This window comes from Arachis stenosperma, chromosome 3 (genome assembly GCF_014773155.1).
Source record: "Arachis stenosperma cultivar V10309 chromosome 3, arast.V10309.gnm1.PFL2, whole genome shotgun sequence".
Taxonomy (NCBI): Eukaryota; Viridiplantae; Streptophyta; class Magnoliopsida; order Fabales; family Fabaceae; genus Arachis; species Arachis stenosperma.
Window position 1 is genome coordinate 95,911,285 of NC_080379.1, and position 19,077 is coordinate 95,930,361.

General features: G+C 40.2%; 2 protein-coding genes across 2 annotated transcripts; both read right to left on the bottom strand.

Annotated features, from left to right (window-relative positions):
• Positions 1-12,644: 12,644 nt before the first annotated feature.
• LOC130966432 (uncharacterized) lies at positions 12,645-13,172 on the bottom strand. Its single transcript, XM_057891235.1, has one exon. The coding sequence runs from the start codon at positions 13,170-13,172 to the stop codon at positions 12,645-12,647; it is 528 nt and encodes a 175-aa protein (XP_057747218.1).
• A 1,756-nt stretch (positions 13,173-14,928) lies between these two features.
• Positions 14,929-15,843, bottom strand: LOC130966433 (uncharacterized). The gene has a single exon (XM_057891236.1). The coding sequence runs from the start codon at positions 15,841-15,843 to the stop codon at positions 14,929-14,931; it is 915 nt and encodes a 304-aa protein (XP_057747219.1).
• Between the last annotated feature and the right edge of the window lie 3,234 nt (positions 15,844-19,077).

Consider the following 19,077-nt stretch of genomic DNA (forward strand, 5'->3'; position numbering starts at 1 on the left):
AGCGTGCCAATTGGAGGTCTGTAGCTCCAGAAAATCCATTTCGAGTGCAGGGAGGTCAGAATCCAACAGCATCAGCAGTCCTTTTGTCAGCCTTCTTCAGAGTTTTGCTCAAATCCCTCAATTTCAGTCAGAATTTACCTGAAATCACAGAAAAACACACAAACTCATAGTAAAGTCCAGAAATGTGAATTTAACATAAAAACTAATGAAAACATCCCTAAAAGTAGCTTAAACTTACTAAAAACTATATAAAAACAATGCCAAAAAGCGTATAAATTATCCGCTCATCACAACACCAAACTTAAATTGTTGCTTGTCCCCAAGCAACTGAAAATCAAATAGGATAAAAAGAAGAGAATATACTATAAAGTCCAAAATATCAATGAATATTAATTTAATTGCATGAGCGGGACTTGTAGCTTTTTGCTTCTGAACAGTTTTGGCATCTCACTTTTTCCTTTGAAGTTTATGAATGATTGGCTTCTCTAGGAACTTAGAATTTCGGATAGTGTTATTGACTTTCCTAGTTAAGCATGTTGATTCTTGAACACAGCTACTTATGAGTCTTGGCTGTGGCCCTAAGCACTTTGTCTTCCAGTATTACCACCGGATACACAAATGCCACAGACACATAACTGGGTGAACCTTTTCAGATTGTGACTTAGCTTTGCTAAAGTCCCCAGTTAGTGGTGTCCAGAGCTCTTAAGCACACTCTTTTGCTTTGGATCACGACTTTAACCACTCAGTCTCAAGCTTTTCACTTGGACCTTCATGACACAAGCACATGGTTAGGGACAGCTTGGTTTAGCCGCTTAGGCCTGGATTTAATTTCCTTGGGCCCTCCTATCCATTGATGCTCAAAGCCTTGGATCCTTTTTACCCTTGCCTTTTGGTTTTAAGGGCTATTGGCTTTTTCTACTGCTCCTTCTTTTTTTTTTTTTTCGCCATTTTTTTCTTTTTTTTTTCGCAAGCTTTCTTTTTCACTGCTTTTTCTTGCTTCAAGAATCAATTTCATGATTTTTCAGATCCTCAATAACATTTCTCTTTGTTCATCATTCTTTCAAGAGCCAACAATTTTAACATTCATAAACAACAAGATCCAAAGACATATGCACTGTTCAAGCATTCATTCAGAGAACAAAGAGTATTGTCACCACATCAATATAATTAAACTAAATTCAAGGATAAATTCGAAATTCATGTACTTCTTGTTCTTTTGAATTAAAACATTTTTCTTTTAAGAGAGGTGAAGGACTAATGGATTTTATTTCATAGCTTTAAGGCATGGTTTACATACTAATGATCATGAAGTAGAGACACAAAAACATAAATAAACATAGCATTAAAAACCGAAAACAGAAAGAAATAAAGAACAAGGAATGAATCCACCTTAGTGGCGTCTTCTTCTTGAAGGACCAATGATGTTCTTCAACTCTTCTATGTCCCTTCCTTGCCTTTGTTGCTCCTCCCTCATTGCTCTTTGATCTTCTCTTATTTCTTGGAGAATGATGGAGTGCTCATGATGTTCCACCCTTAGTTGTTCAACATTATGGCTCAAATCCTCTAAGGAGGTGTTGAGTTGCTCCCAATAGTTGTTGGGAGGGAAGTGCATTCCTTGAGGCATTTGTTGATGATGCACTTCCTCATGTTCTTCTTGGAGGCCGTGAGGAGCTTCCCTTGTTTGCTCCATCTTTTTCTTGGTAATGGGCTTGTCTTCTTCAATGGAGACATCTCCATCTATGATAACTCCAGCTGAATAACATAGATGGCATATGAGGTGAGGGAATGCTAGCCGTGCCATGTATGAAGGCTTGTCAGCTATTTTGTAGAGTTCATTGGCTATGACTTCATGAACCTCTACTTCTTCACCAATCATGATGCTATGAACCATGATGGCCCGATCCACAGTATCTTCAGATCGGTTGCTTGTAGGGATGATGGATCTTTGAATGAACTCCAACCATCCTCTAGCTACAGGCTTGAGGTCCAGTCTTCTTAGTTGGACTGGCTTGCCTTTGGAATCTACTCTCCATTGGGCGCCTTCCACACAAATATCCATTAGGACTTGGTCCAACCTTTGGTTAAAGTTGACCCTTCTTGTGTAGGGGTGTTCATCACCTTGCATCATAGGCAAATGAAACGCCAACCTCACATTCTCCGGACTAAAATCCAAGTATTTCCCCCTAACCATGGTGATATAGTTTTTCGGACTTGGGTTCATACCTTGGTCATGGTTTCTAGTGATCCATGCATTGGCATAGAACTCTTGAACCATTAAAATTCCAACTTGTTGTATGGGGTTGGCTATGACTTCCCAACCTCTTCTTTGAATTTCAAGTCGGATTTCCGGATACTCATTCTTCTTGAGTTTGAAAGGGACCTCATGGATCACTTTCTTCTTTGCCACAACATCATAGAAGTGGTCTTGGTGGCTCTTGGAGATGAATCTCTCCTTCTCCCATGACTCGGAAGTGGAAGCTTTTGCCTTCCCTTTTCCTTTTCTTGAGGAGACTCCGGTCTTGGGTGCCATTGATGGTGAATGAAAAACAAAAAGCTTAGGCTTTTTTACCACACCAAACTTAAAAATTTGCTTGTCCCCAAGCAAAAAGAAAAGAAGAGTAGAAGAAGAAGAAGAAAATATGGTAGAGAGGGTTCGGCTATGTGGGAGAATGTGGGTTTGAGTTGTGTGGAAATGTAAAAGAAAAGAAGGGTATTTATAGGGAGAGGGGAGGGTATAGGTTCGGCCATATTGGGTGGGAAAGGGTGGGAAATTGAATTTGAAAGTAGTGGGGGTAGGTGGGGTGTATGGGGAAGAGGGGTTGATGTGAATGGTGAATGGGGAAGTTGGGAAGAGGAATTGAGGTGATTGGTGAAGGTTTTTGGGAAGTGTGACATTGAGAATGAGATTTGGATTAGGAGAGTGTGAATAGGATTAAAAGAAATGTGGTAGGTGGGGATCCTGTGGGGTCCACAGATCCTAAGGTGAGGATCCTGTGGGGTCCACAGATCCTGAGGTGAAAACAAATACCATTTCTTCACCATATAGGCATGTAACATGCCTTGATGCATCATTCTGGCGTTCAAACGCCCATTGATGCTAGTTCTGGGCGTTAAACGCCCATGTTATGCATGTTTCTGGCGTTGAACGCCAGTTTCATGCTTGTTTCTGGCGTTCAGCGCCAGATTGTCCTCTGTGTGCGCATCCTGGCGTTAAACGCCAGGTTGTTGCTTGTTTTGGGCGTTCAGCGCCAGAATGGTGCTCTGTTCTGGCGTTGAACGCCAGAAAGATGCTCCTTCTGGGCGTTGAACGCCAGCCCGTGCGTCCTTCAGGGTGAAAAATTTTTTTCTTCTGTTTTTGACTCTGTTTTTAATTTTTTTGATTTTTTTCGTGACTCCTCATGATCATGTACCTAATAAAACACAAAAATAACAAAGAAACAAAATAAAATAAAATTAGATGAATAAAATTGGGTTGCCTCCCAACAAGCGCTTCTTTAATGTCAATAGCTTGACAGTGGCTCTCATGGAGCCACAAGGTGATCAGGTCAATTTAAGTGTGGTATTCCCAACACCAAACTTAGAGTTTGGATATGGGGTTTGGACACCAAACTTAGAGTTTGGTTGTGGCCTCACAACACCAAACTTAGAGTTTGACTGTGTGGGCTCTTCTTGACTCTGAACTGAGAGAAGCTCTTCATGCTTGCTCTCTTTTGTCACAGAGGGATAGCCATGTGCTTGAAACACAAGATATTCTCCATTCAATTGAAGGACTAATTCACCTCTGTTGACATCTATCACAGCTCCTGCTGTGGCTAGGAAAGGTCTTCCTAGGATGATGCATTCATCATCTTCCTTCCTAGTGTCTAGGATTATGAAATCAGTAGGGATGTAAAGGCCTTCAACCTTTACTAGCACGTCCTCTACTAACCCATAAGCTTGTCTTATGGACTTATCTGCCAATTGTAATGAGAACAAGGCAGGTTGTACCTCAATGATCCCCATCTTCTCCATTACAGAGAGTGGCATAAGATTTATCCCTGACCCCAGGTCACATAAAGCTTTTTCAAAGCTCATGGTGCCAATGGTACAAGGTATTAAGAACTTGCCAGGATCTTGTTTCTTTTGAGGTAGAGTTTTCTGAATCCAAGTATCTAGTTCACTAATGAGCAAGGGAGGTTTACTTTCCCAAGTCTCATTACCAAACAGCTTGGCATTCAGCTTCATGATAGCTCCCAAATATAGAGCAGCTTGCTCTCCAGTCACATCTTCATCCTCTTCTGAGGATGAATAGTCTTCAGAGCTCATGAATGGCAGAAGGAGGTTTAATGGAATCTCTATGGTCTCTAGATGAGCCTCAGATTCCTTTGGATCCTTAATAGGAAACTCCTTCTTGCTTGAGGGACGTCCCAGGAGGTCTTCCTCACTAGGATTTTCGTCCTCCTCCTCCCTAGTGCATTCGGCCTCTTTGATTAAATCAATGGCCTTGCACTCTCCTTTTGGATTTTCTTCAGTATTGCTTGGGAGAGTACTGGGAGGGGTTTCAATAACTTTCTTACTCAGCTGGCCCACTTGTGCTTCCAGATTTCTGATGGAAGATCTGGTTTCATTCATGAAACTGAAAGTGGCCTTTGACAGATCAGAGACTATATTGGCTAAATTAGAATTATTTTGTTCAGAGTTCTCTGTCTGTTGCTGAGAAGATGATGGATATGGCTTACTATTGTTCAGCCTTGCACGTCCACCATTGTTAAAACCTTGTTGAGGTTTTTGTTGATCCTTCCAGGAGAAATTTGGATGATTTCTCCATGATGAGTTATAGGTGTTTCCATAAGGTTCACCTAAGTAATTAACCTCTGCCATGGCAGGGTTTTCAGGATCATAAGCTTCTTCAGAAGCTGCCTCTCTATTACTGTTGGATGCATGTTGCAATCCATTCAGATTCTGAGAGATCATGTTGACCTGTTGAGTCAACACTTTGTTCTGAGCCAATATGGCATTCAGAGCATCAATTTCAAGAACTCCTTTCTTCTGAGGTACCCCATTGTTCACGGAATTCCTCTCAGAAGTATACATGAACTGGTTGTTTGCAACCATGTCAATGAGTTCTTGAGCCTCTTCAGGCGTTTTCTTCAGGTGAATAGATCCACCTGCAGAATGGTCCAATGACATTTTCGAAAATTCAGAGAGACCATAATAGAATATATCTAATATGGTCCATTCTGAAAACATGTCAGATGGACATCTTTTAGTCAGCTGCTTGTATCTTTCCCAAGCTTCATAGAGGGATTCACCATCTTTTTGTTTGAAGGTTTGAACATCCACTCTCAGCTTGCTCAGCTTTTGAGGAGGAAAGAATTTGTCCAAGAATGCAGTGACAAGCTTATCCCATGAGTCCAGGCTATCCTTAGGTTGTGAATCCAACCATACTCTAGCTCTGTCTCTTACAGCAAAAGGGAAAAGCAAGAGTCTGTAGACTTCAGGATTAACTCCATTTGTCTTTACAGTGTCACAGATCTGCAAGAACTCAGTTAAAAACTGGTAAGGATCTTCAGATGGAAGTCCATAAAACTTGCAGTTTTGTTGCATTAAAGCAACTAGTTGAGGCTTAAGCTCAAAGTTATTGGCTCCAATGGCAGGAATGGAGATGCTTCTTCCATCAAACTTGGATGTTGGCTTAGTGAAGTCACCAAGCATTCTCCTTGCATCATTATTATTATTTTCGGCCATCACCTCTTGTGCTAGTGTTTCTGAAAGGTTGTTTCTGGATTGTTGTATTTTAGCTTCTCTTAATTTTCTCTTCAGAGTCCTTTCAGGTTCTGGATCAATTTCAACAAGAGTGCCTTTATCCCTGTTCCTGCTCATATGAAAGAGAAGAAAACAAGAAAAGAAGAGGAATCCTCTATGTCACAGTATAGAGATTCCTTTATGTTAGTAGAAAAAGAAAGGTGGTAGAAGAATGAAGAATGGGTTCGGATTTATGGATGAAGAGAGGTGAAGAGAAGTGTTAGTAATTAAATAATTAAATAGGATAAGAAAAGAGAAAAGAAAATTCGAAAATAATTTTTGAAAAGGGGTTAGTGATTTTCGAAAATTAGAGATAAAATGTAATTAAAATTAAAACATGAAACAATTAATTAATTAAAAAGAATTTTTGAAAAAGAGAGAGATATTTTCGAAAATAGGAAAGAGAAAAGTAGTTAGGTGGTTTTGAAAAAGATAAGAAACAAACAAAAAGTTAGTTAGTTGATTGAAAAAGATTTGAAATTAAATTTGAAAAAGATAAGGAGATAAGAAATTAGATAAGATATTTTGAAATCAAATTTTGAAAAATATAAAATTTTTGAAAAAAGATAGAATAAAAGTTAAAAAGATTTTTAAGAAAAAGATATTTTGAAAAAGATTTAATTTTTAAAATTACTTAACTAACAAGAAACTACAAGATAAGATTCTAGAACTTTAAAGATTGAACCTTTCTTAACAAGAAAGTAACAAACTTCAAATTTTTGAACCAATCACATTAATTGTTAGCTAATTTTCGAAAATTACATATAAAGATAAGAAAAAGATTTTGAAAATATTTTGAAAAATAATTTTTGAAATTTTCGAAAATTATATAAAAATGAAGTAGATATGATTTTTGAAAAAGATTTTGAAAAGTTAAGATTTTTAAAATTGAAATTTTGACTTGACTTGTAAGAAACAACTAATTTTAAAAATCTTTTGACCAAGTCAACCCAAAATTTCGAAATTGTGGAGAGAAATAAGGAAAGGATATTTTTTTTTTTTGATTTTTGAATTTTTAATTATGAAAGAGAAAAACAACAAACACATTTTATGCATGAAATTTTTGGATCAAAACAATGAATGCATGCAAGAATGCTATGAATGTCAAGATGAACACCAAGAACACTTTGAAGATCATGATGAACATCAAGAACATAATTTTGAAAAATTTTTGATGCAAAGGAAACATGCAAGACACCAAACTTAGAAATTTTTAATGCATGGAAAATATGAATGAAAAAATGCACATGAAAAACAAGAAAAGACACAAAACAAGAAATCATCAAGATCAAACAAGAAGACTTATCAAGAACAACTTGAAGATCATGAAGAACACTATGAATGCATGAGATTTTCGAAAAAATGCAAGAAAAAATTTTTAAAGCATGCAATTGACACCAAACTTAAAAATTAACACAAGACTCAAACAAGAAACACAAAATATTTTTGGATTTTATGATTTTCTAATTTTTTTTTTTGGATTTTTATTAATTATTTTCGAAAATAATGTGAAGAAAAACGAAAAATAAAAAGAAAAATTTTGAAAAAGATTTTTGAAAAGAAAATTACCTAATCTGAGCAACAAGATGAACCGTCAGTTGTCCATACTCGAACAATCCCCGGCAACGGCGCCAAAAACTTGGTGGACGAAATTGTGATTCAACATTCTTAAGTTGTCTGAATATATTATTCTATCTTTTGAGCTTTGGCATGTACCCTTAGGGCACTGTTTATTTTCTTCACAACTCCGTTCAACTAACCAGCAAGTGTACTGGGTCGTCCAAGTAATAACCTTACGTGAGTAAGGGTCGAATCCACAGAGATTGTTGGTATGAAGCAAGCTATGGTCACCTTGCAAATCTCAGTTAGGCAGATTAAAGGGTAATAGTGATAATTGGATTGTTAAATAAAAAGGAATAATAAAAAGGATAGAGATACTTATGTAGATTCATTGGTAGGAATTTCAGATAAGCGGAATGGAGATGCTGCAGAGCTCTCGGACGCCTGCTCTCCTATTCCTTCTACTCAATCCTTCTTACTCCTTTCCATGGCAAGCTTTGTATAGGGGTTCACTATCAGCTGTGGCTACTTTCATTCCTCTCGGGGAAATAACCTGTGCGGCTGTCACTCGCACAGCTAACCAGTCTGGAGGCATCACCCATGGTTGATAGCTACATCCCATCCTCGCAGTGAAAGCTAATGCACGCACTCTGTCACAGTACGGCCAATCACCGGTTGGTTCCCGCTCCTACTGGAATAGAATCCCTCTTTTGCGTTTGTCACTAACGCCCAGCAGGTTAAAGTTTGAAGCACGTCACAGTCATTCATGAACGGAATCCTACTCGGAATACCACAGACAAGGTGAGACTTTCCGGATTCCCAGGATCCTACTCGAAACACCATAGACAAGGTTGGACTTTCCGGATCCAGACAAATGCCGCCATCTATCTAGCTTATACCACGAAGATTCTGTTGGGGAATCTAAGAGATACACATTCAAGCCTTGTTGCATGTAGAACGGAAGTGGTTGTCAATCACGCGCGTTCATAAGTGAGAATAGTAATGAGGGTTATCTAACTCATTACATTCATCATGTTCTTGGGTACGAATGAATATCTTGGAATAAGAATAAGATAGAGAATTGAATAAAAGAAAATAGAACTTCATTAATCTTTGAGGTACAGCAGAGCTCCACACCCTTAATCTATGGTGTGCAGAAACTCCACCGTTGAAAATACATAAGCAAGAGGTCCAGGCATGGCCGAATGGCCAGCCCCCTAAACGTGATCAATGATCTCCTAAGATGAAGAATAAAACAAAACTGAGACCAAAGATGATTGATACATTAGTAAATCATCCTATTTATAATAAACTAGCTCCTAGGGTTTACATGAGTAAGTAATTGATGCATAAATCCACTTCCGGGGCCCACTTGGTGTGTGTTTGGGCTGAGCTTGATCAATCCACGTGTAGAGGCATTTCTTGGCGTCAAACTTCAGGTTATGACGTGTTTTGGGCGTTTGACTCCGGATCATGACGTTTTTCTGGCGTTTTACTCCAGACAGCAGCATGAACTTGGCGTTTAACGCCAAGTTACGTCATCAATATTCGAATAAAGTATGGACTATTATATATTGCTGGAAAGCCCTGGATGTCTACTTTCCAACGCCGTTGAGAGCGTGCCAATTGGAGGTCTGTAGCTCCAGAAAATCCATTTCGAGTGCAGGGAGGTCAGAATCCAACAGCATCAGCAGTCCTTTTGTCAGCCTTCTTCAGAGTTTTGCTCAAATCCCTCAATTTCAGTCAGAATTTACCTGAAATCACAGAAAAACACACAAACTCATAGTAAAGTCCAGAAATGTGAATTTAACATAAAAACTAATGAAAACATCCCTAAAAGTAGCTTAAACTTACTAAAAACTATATAAAAACAATGCCAAAAAGCGTATAAATTATCCGCTCATCACCGGGATCCCGGATAGACTGCCAATTTGTGGCTCATTAGTTCGGGATCAATACCTGGCATGTCGGTAGCTTTCCATGCAAAGAGATCAACATTATCTCGTAGGAACCGTATTAGTGATTCCTTTATGTCTCCTTTCAGGATCGTGCCAATATTAGTTGTTTTATCCGAGGTGTCTCCGATCTGGATTCTTTCTACTTCTCCTTCGGGTTGTGGTCGGAATTCTTCTCGCCTCTGAACTCCACCGAGCTCGATTGTGTGGAACTCTCCTCCTTCACCTCGGAGGTTTAGGCTTTCGTTATAACAGCGACGTGCCATTTTTTGATCTGCCTTTATCGTAGCTATCCCTTCCGCAGTTGGGAATTTCATACATAGATGTGGGGTTGAAACTATTGCGCCGAGTTGATTTAACGTTGTCCGACCTATTAAGGCATTGTAGGCTGAGCTTACGTCGACCACGATGTAGTCTATCTTGAGTGTTCTGGATTGGTTCCCCTTTCCGAAGGTTGTATGCAGCGATACGTATCCCAGCGGTTGAACTGGGGCATCTCCTAGTCCGAACAGGCTGTTCGGGTATGCTCTTAGCTTTTTTTCTTCTAGACCGAGTTTGTCGAAGGCAGGCTTGAATAAGATGTCGGCAGAGCTTCCCTGGTCAATTAATGTACAGTGAAGGTTGGCGTTTGCCAGTATGATCGTAATGACCATGGGGTCGTCGTGTCCCGAGATGATTTCGGATGCGTCTTCCTTGGTAAACGTGATTGCTGGGATGTCTGGGGCTTCCTTTTCTCCTTCGACGTGGTATACTTCTTTGAGGTGTCGCTTTCGGGATGATTTGGAGATTCCTCCTCCGGCAAATCCGCCGTGTATTACGTGAACGTGTCTTTCCGGTGTGCGAGGTGATCATTTAGATCGTCCAACATCCTCATCCCTTCTTCTTTTTCTTGGTTCGTCATCTCGATTGGCCAAAAACCGATCTAGATTTCCTTCTCTTACTAGTTTTTCTATGACGTTTTTCAAGTCGAAGCATTCGTTGGTGGAATGCCCTCGAAATCGGTGACACTCACAGTATTCATTCCGATTTCCTCCTCCTCTTTTGCCTTTAAGTGGCCGAGCTGGAGGGATTTTCTCTGTATGGCAGACTTCTTTGTAAACATCTACCAATGATACCCTAAGAGGAGTATAGTTATGATATTTTTTGATTTTCTCTCCGGAGCGATCTTCCTTTTTCTTGGATTCTTTATCTCGGTAGGCAGAACCGAACCTTGAGGTTTCGCCAAGTCGAGAGTTTTCCTCCATGTTGATGTATTTTTGTGCCCGTTCTTGTACTTCGTCTAAGGATGTAGGGTATCTCTTTGATATAGATTGGCTAAATGGTCCTTTTCGTAGGCCATTTATAAGGCCCATAATGGCAGCCTCTGTTGGTAGACTTTGTATGTCCATGCATGTTTTGTTGAATTTTTCCATGTAGTTGCGAAGGCTCTCCCGATCTCCTTGCTTGATCCCTAGTAGGCTAGGTGCGTGTTTGGCTTTGTCCTTTTGTATGGAGAATTGGGCCAGGAACTTCTTGGCCAGATCGTCGAAACTCGAGATGGATTTTGGAGGTAGGTTGTCAAACCATTTAATGGCTGTCTTGGTGAGAGTTGTTGGAAAGGCTTTGCAGCAAACTGCATCTGAGGCGTCTGTGAGGTACATTCTACTTCTGAAGTTGCTGAGATGATGGTTGGGGTCCGAAGTGCCGTCATATAGAGTCATATCCGGAAGCTTGAAGTCTTTTGGAGTTTTGGCCTTCATAATTTCTCTGGTGAATGGATCTTGATCTTTCTGAGAGCTATCTTCTGCGGATGATCGAGTAGCTTTAGTTTTAAGATCAGCTTCGAGTTTTACAAGCTTATCTTCTAGTTCTCTGCGCCGCCTTATCTCCCGACGTAGATCTTCTTCCCTTTCACGTCGATGTTGGGCTTCTTTCTCGAGTTGCTCCAATCGATTTTGAAGTGCTTCTATTACTCCTGGATTTGATGAATTTTTGTCTCCATTAGTTTCTGGAGTATCTTTGAGTATTGTGTCCGCGTTTTTATGCGGCGTTCTGTCTTCCAAACCTGAATCGTGGTCGTTGTCATGGTCATCTTCCATGTCAATGGGATGACTTCCAGGTTCCCCAGCAACGGCGCCAATGTTCCGAGGGTTACCTGAAACTGTAGGTCGATCTTGGATGAGATCGTCTGTGTTGGTCGGAACCGACGTGTCCGACAGGTGGGTATCGGCCGGAGCTGGTGTGTCCGACTTGTTGGACTTGGTGGTGGTGCTGATCCTTCGTCCCCGGAAGGTGGGGGTACCTGCAAGAGACTCCGATACTTAAGTTAGCAAGAGTATTAAGCAGGTATTAAGTAGAATCAGAGTATGAGTTATACCTGGGTGCTCCAGTGTATTTATAATGGTGAGATGTGGCCTCTTGTGGATAAGATAAGTTAGTTATCTTATCTTATCTTATCTTTATCTTTCAGTGAGGTCATCTTTAAGGGAACCGCCTTTATCTCTATGGGCTTGGGTTGCCCTTGGATTTGGGGCGCGTTCCTCTATTTGGACCCTTCGTTTGGGCTTTCCTGTGACTTGGCCGAGCTCTTTGAGGAGAGGTCGGGTTGTCCTGACCTGAAGAGGTTGGTCGCTTTGTCTGTCGAACTTCCCGGGTCGGACAGCTCGACCCAGGGTATGAACAACCTCGTTCTCCAATTCCCAAGTATGCTCTCCAACTCCTGCTCTTCTCCAAGCACCCTTAATCGATGAATCTCCCTTTCCTCGTAGCTTCTTCACACGGGTGTCACCGATTCTTACTGGTGTCACTTAGAATGTCAAGTCCTCTCTCAACTCGACCGACTCAGGCTCTAACACAAGAGCCGCATCCGACGTGTACTTACAGAGTCATGACATGTGGAATATGTCATGCAAGTTAGACAGAGGGGATGGCAAAGCTACTTGATACGCCACCGGTCCGAATTGCCTTAGAATCCCGAATGGTCATATACACCTCGGATTCAACTCTTTGGTCTTAGTCGCTCTTAATCGCTCTTAATGGCAAAACTACCTCTTTGGTCATATACATGCTCTTAGCATATCTTCCATTGTCTGAATAGTCCATTCTGACTGTCCATCCATTTGTGGATGATATGCAGTACTGAGACACAGCTTCGTACCGAAAGCTCTTCGGAAAGCTCCCCAAAACCTCGATATGAATCGGGGATTACGGTCCGATACTATACTCGACGGCACACCATGCAACCTTACTTTCTCCTTTATATTCAACCTCGCCAACTCCTCCATAGAACAGTTCACTCGGATAGATAGAAACGAGTGTGTTTGGTTAAGCGAACCATGATCACCCAAACCTCATCGAAATCCCAACCTAGTCCTCGGTAACCCGGTCACAAAAATCTATCGCGACTCCTTCCCACTTCCACTGCGGAATCTCAAGAGGCTTTATCATTCCTAACGGCTTCTGATGCTCTATCTTCGCCTTCTGACGCGTTAAACACTTAGATACCACTATAGCTACATCACCTTTTATCTCAGACCACCAGAACATCTTCCTCAAGTCATAATACATTTTCGTGCTTTCGGGATGAATGAAAAACCCACTATTGTGAGCTTCCGACAACAAATCTTGTCGCAAACTTCTAGCATCCGGTACACAAATTCTCCCTTTATATCTTCTTAACCCTTCATCATCCTTAGTGAATTCTTCACGCCTCTTCTCACCAACTGGTTGAAACAATTGCTGAAGCTTCTGCTCATCTTGCTGACCCCTTTTTATTTTTGATTTAAATGTGCTTGAGATCTGTAACTGGTTCAAACAAGCTCTTTCGGCAACTTCACCAATATCCAGCTTAAGATCCACGAACTTATCTACTAGCTCCTCTTCTTTAATCTTCATCTAAGCAATTGCCAAGGACTCCCGACTAAAAGCGTCTGCTACCACCTTCGCCTTCCCAGGGTGATAACTCAACTCGAAATCATAATCTTTAAGCAACTCCATCCACCTTCTCTGGCGCATATTAAGCTCTTTCTGATCAAAGATGTACTTGAGACTCTTATGATCAGAAAAAGACAACAAACCTCATTCCGTACAAGTAGGGCCTCCAAATCTTCAGTGCAAACACAAATGCCACTAATTCCAAGTCATGAGTTGGGTAGTTCACCTCATGCGGTCTCAGCTGACGCAATGCATAAGCCACCACATTCCGGTGTTGCATCAACACGCAGCCTAAACCCTTTAGAGAAGCATCACAGTATAATTCGAATGGTTTATACAGTTCCAACAAAAATAAAACAGGTGTTGAAGTTAACTTCAGCTTCAAAGTGTGAAAACTTTCTTCACATTTCGATGTTCATACAAATGGTACTTCCTTTCTTGTCAACTTAGCCATTGGTAGTGCAATTTTGGAAAATCCTTCAATGAATCTTCGGTAATATCCGGCTAAACCCAAGAAGCTTCTGACTTCTATCACCGTTGTCGGTCCTTTCCATTCTATCACCGTTTCCACCTTAGAAGGATCTACGGTTATTCCTCCTTTGCTCACCATGTGACCTAAGAACTTCACTTCCTCCTTCCAGAACTCACACGTCGACAACTTAGCGCACAACTTCCGCTGCATCACTCTGATTATCGTCATTAAGAATCCAAAAATTTTCCTTAAACCAAATACCGATTTTTGTAATATTTGTCAAAACATTTAAAACAACTTCAATCTAAATGAGTCCATTGTTAAAACCTTATCAAAAGAGTCAAAAATCGTTTATTTGTAAATCAAACATTTTAAAACATGACTTGCCTAAATTCATCGAAGCTTTTAAATCAAAACCTTTCCATTTGAATCCCTTTTGTTAAATTAAAATTTACAAACCAAAATCACAAGTGAACAAAATCTTAGGACTCACTCTTCCTTTTTAAATCGTATCATTTGATCAAAAGTTCCAATCTTTAGTTTCAAAACCAAATCATTCAAAACAGTTTATTCTAGACCAGATCACTATTGAGTTTTCTGATAGGAGTAAAAATAGTTTACTCGGAAGTTGCCTACTTCAAATCATGATTTTCTTAAATTAAAACTTTGCAAATTAAATCCGTTTCGATAAGAGAAATTGGAAACCATATTCACAATTGAACAAAATCAGAGAACTCACTGTTCGTTTAAACCATATCTCTTAAATCAAAAGTTCCAACTAACTTTCAAAACTGAATCATTTAAGCCAAGTTCCAAACCATATTAGAAAACATTCTAAACCTTAAAACCGAAAAAATCATAGTTAAAAACTACAAAGGCGTCAGTCGGTACTTCCATTGCCACTAGTGCTGAATCGCACTCATCACCCATGCAGGGAGCCGCCAAGACTTCTAGTCATACCTGTTAACCATTATGGCACGTCCACTCTGATCGTTCATCATCCCAAGTCCAAAATCCTCAGCTGCCGCCACTAGAATCCTTCTTCCCCTTGGTATACTCCCAACACAACTCTAAGCCCTAGTAACCCTAACGACGGTTTCGCAAAAGATAGAACCAAACTATCCTCAGGTCCAGGCAATATAATACTCAAGACATATGCTTACCCCTCGTCGGAGGATCCGATCCTGTCGCATCACGTGCATCCACGGTACACACACGGCCTGACTGTTGATTCTGATCCTTATCTCAGTTCCTCCCGCGGCGACAATCTCTAACCAAATGTCCTGGTGCGCCACACTTGTAACATAGCTTCTTACTTAACTGTAATGGCTTATTTGGATCATAGTTCCCACACTCCTGACATTTTATAGTAGGGGAGTAAGCTCTTGATCGCTTTCCTTCACCATATCTCTTGAAGTTTTGTCCCTTTGGTCCAAGGTAATCATTGCATTCCCTACTAGTATTCCCTCCATGAGTGTTCCTTGATGAGGCTACCGTCCTTGCATATTCTTCAACAACCCTCGCATTGTCCACCAATTCAGAGAATCTCCTCATCTCCAATGGAGCCACAGCACGTCTGATATCTTCCCTCAGCCTTACTTCATATTTGACGTATTTCCACCCCTCATAAGACCCAGAAGTACCCTGACTTATCCTTGAGAACCTACAGAGTTCCTCGAACTTGTTGGTGTATTCTGCTATAGTCATGGACCCTTGCTTCAGCTGTAAGAACTCTAACTCTCTGGCCTGATTTATTGACTCAAGAAAGTACTTCTTGTAGAAAGCTGCCTCGAATAACGCCCAGGTAATGTTTACGTTCTGTTGGTATAGCAGTCGGCACTCTCCTTGCCACCATTGCTGAGCTTCTCCCACTAGTTGATAAGTTGCATGTTCCACAAACTTGTCATACGGTACATGTTGAGTTAGCAATGCATGCTCCACAACTTGGAACCAGTTGTCTGCTTCAGTATGGTTTGCCGAACCATTGAAAACTGGTGGGTCAGCCTTCTGAAATGTAGCTAGAGTTCTCGGGACACCACTCAAGCTGTCCTCAGCACTTTTTCCCTTGTCGTTTTTACTTCTGGCCGGTTGGGTTAACCTCTGCACAACTTGCAGAATCACAACAGCATTCACTTCCATGGTGTTCGCCAGGTTTGCCATCGCCACCATGAACTCGGCATAGTTATCAGCCGGTGGCTCATTCCTACTCTCTCGTGAACGTGCTCGACCTCATCCGCGAGTGGCCATTAGGTTTTCTATCTACACCAAACAATCGATATCGAGGTGATCGGTCCCAATATCAAAAGCCTAGAGTTTCAATTATCCCAAACAGGCACTCACAAACATGCATGCTATGAAATATACAGTAGATAACCTAACAACATAAAAAAAGACACACAGAGTATGCAATGAAGTACAATCGGTCCATCCCTCAAGCTCACGAGGACAAACCACTCTGATACCACTAAATAGAACACCACAATTAGCCTAAGTTTTACCTCGCGTCGTAAAGCTAAGATTAATCAAGGATTACAACAGTTCTAAGCTCATACATATGATATATAGAAGAAATAATATTATCTAGAAGACCGATGAAGGATATAGTTCAAAAATAGGATTTAAAATCGCAAAAGGAACTAACGAGGCGTCTAACTTAAAGCACAAGGAACAAATGTGATATAAACAAAATAGTAGCATAATAGTGTAATATAATAAGAACGGCTTGCGGAGTTTAAGCCGGCTAGCCAAATATACAGATAAGAGGAAACTGAAGCTTGAAATGGCTTATACAAGTTTTGTTCTCTCTCAAATACAAACCTCTAGGCCAAAATAAAAATACAAAAGTGAGAGATATATATAAATAAACAAAATAACTCAAAGAGACTCAAAAGGTATCCGGATCCTCCGCTTCTGTTACCAACAATCAACTTATTGAGGTGGGTTGCAACCTGCATCTGAAAAACACAACAGAAATATGGTATAAGAACCGGATGTTCTCAGTATGGTAATAGTGCCCAGTGATGTAGGATATAAGACCCCGGGACGCCAAAGGCAATCCTAGACTCCATATCCATCACAAGAATTCAAGCTTAAAGCATTCTAAACCAAATAAGCATAATTATATAAATCTTTACTTAACTAAACAGGGTATTCTAGCTTAAGGGATTTTTATTCTACTTGCACACCGCTATCCCACAGCCTTTACCAACCTAACCTCCATGCAACCCCATCGCCACCGCTTTCGAAACCCCTCAATTCTAGTAGAAAACACAAATATATACAATACAAGTAAAACACAGATAGAAGCATATATAGAAATTAATTCAAATAGCAATTAGACATGTTATACAGATAGGAAAACAATATCAAGTCGGCAAAGCATACAAACAGATAGAAAATACACATGATGAATGCCTGCCCTACTAGCTGGGATATCACATTATTGGTTTAACTGCCAAACCGAAACATCTCCATGGAGATATTGCCCTTCGGATTCATGGTGTGCGAACCCCCGAGATATAGTGCTCGGATCACTAACCAGGATTTTGCGCCTGTACGCTCTGATGATCCGAAGGGATGCGAGCGAGATCTATTGCCACCGACCTCACATCTAAATGCAAGCAGGGTGAACTACTGCCCTTACGCCGCCGCCGTTACCTCGATAGGTGGGATCCAACCTCGGCCCCTGCCGGGCACACAACGTCTCATAATCTCAATGAAAAAATAGTGTAGTGGTTTTCAAAAACATTTTTAGTACAAGATGGATCCATCACTTCATTCAGAGTCCTCGACTCTTTTCAATCCACTGCTCATTCACATTTAAGTTCTGAACACAATAGTTCCTTAATCCTCATCTCATTCATCAACCATTCACCACATAATATTGGACCACTTTCGGTCGCCAGAAACCTAAGCCTCTGTTTTCTAGATTTTTCAAATAATAGCGGCTAAAACCCTTAAATCTTTTCCCATGTTTGAGTATCCAAAAATATGCCCAAAAGTCTTAAAAAGGTGTTATAGAAGCTTATAGAAGGTGAAATAGTTAAAAACAAAGCAAAATTTGAGAAACAGGGCGTGTGCGTCCGTACAAGAGTGTGCGTGCGCACGCCCAGGAAATTTTACAGGGGTGTGCGTATGCACAGGTGTCAAAACTTAAAAGGTTTGTTCACTCACACAACCTGTGCCAGCGCCCCCAACAAACTGGCCTCCCCAACGTGTGCGTGCACATACGTCTGTGCGTACGCATAGGTTGTAATTTCTTATTAGTATGCGCGCGCACAAGCTATGCCAGCATCACAAACAGATTTCCTACCTCTGTGTGTGTGGAGGCATAGGTCTGTGTGTGCGCACAGGTCACAATTTTCGCAGAGTGTGCATGCGCACATACCAGAAAACATAAAATTCTGTAACTTTGCAGAATCTCAAATTTTCAACACCAACTTCAAATGATCATAACTTCCTCTACAAAATCCCAATTTTCACAAAATTTATATCAATTTAAAGGTTTTTCAAAGATCTTTAATTCTAGATAAGTTTCATCAAATTTTGAAAACTGCATCACAAGATATGATCAGACAAATTTCACCAAAAATTAATTTTTATCAAAAATCACAATTTCCTCAATTCCTTTATAAAACACAACCAAAACCAAACCAACCAAATCCAAACTCCACTTTTCATCAAAATCAACCCTCTATATCATATTACACCAAACTTACTACATTTTTCCCTTCTTCTTTCCTCATTCACAACATCACATCAATATATTACATATACCCAACCTTATTAATAATTTTCAACTACATTACCAATTAATCAACATCAATATCACATTTATCAACACAATTCACTCCTCAACTTCACAATTCTTCATCCTCATCATATCCACATCAAGCATTACAATTAAACTCAACATTCATCAAATCATCAAAAATCATCATATACCATCATTCAACAACTTAACAACCATTCAAATACAAACCTATCCTATGGGTCACTAGCCTAAGTATCCATGAATATTATATACTACATAGAAGAAAATGAAACTGATGAGCGGATAATTTATACGCTTTTTGGCATTATTTTTAGTATGTTTTTAGTATGTTTTAATTAGTTTTTATTATATTTTTATTAGTTTTTAGTTAAAATTCACTTTTCTGGACTTTACTATGAGTTTGTGTGTTTTTCTGTGATTTCAGGTATTTTCTGGCTGAAATTGAGGGTCCTGAGCAAAAATCTGATTCAGAGGCTGAAAAGGACTGCAGATGCTGTTGGATTCTGACCTCTCTGCACTCGAAGTGGATTTTCTGGAGTTACAGAAGCCCAATTGGCGCGCTCTCAACGGCGTTGGAAAGTAGACATCCTGGGCTTTCCAGCAATGTATAATAGTCCATA

What these genes read in the sequence shown, in the direction of transcription:
- LOC130966433 (XM_057891236.1), bottom strand. Translation starts at nt 15,843, where the DNA reads ATGGCAAACCTGGCGAACACCATGGAAGTGAATGCTGTTGTGATTCTG.
- LOC130966432 (XM_057891235.1), bottom strand. Translation starts at nt 13,172, where the DNA reads ATGAAGATTAAAGAAGAGGAGCTAGTAGATAAGTTCGTGGATCTTAAG.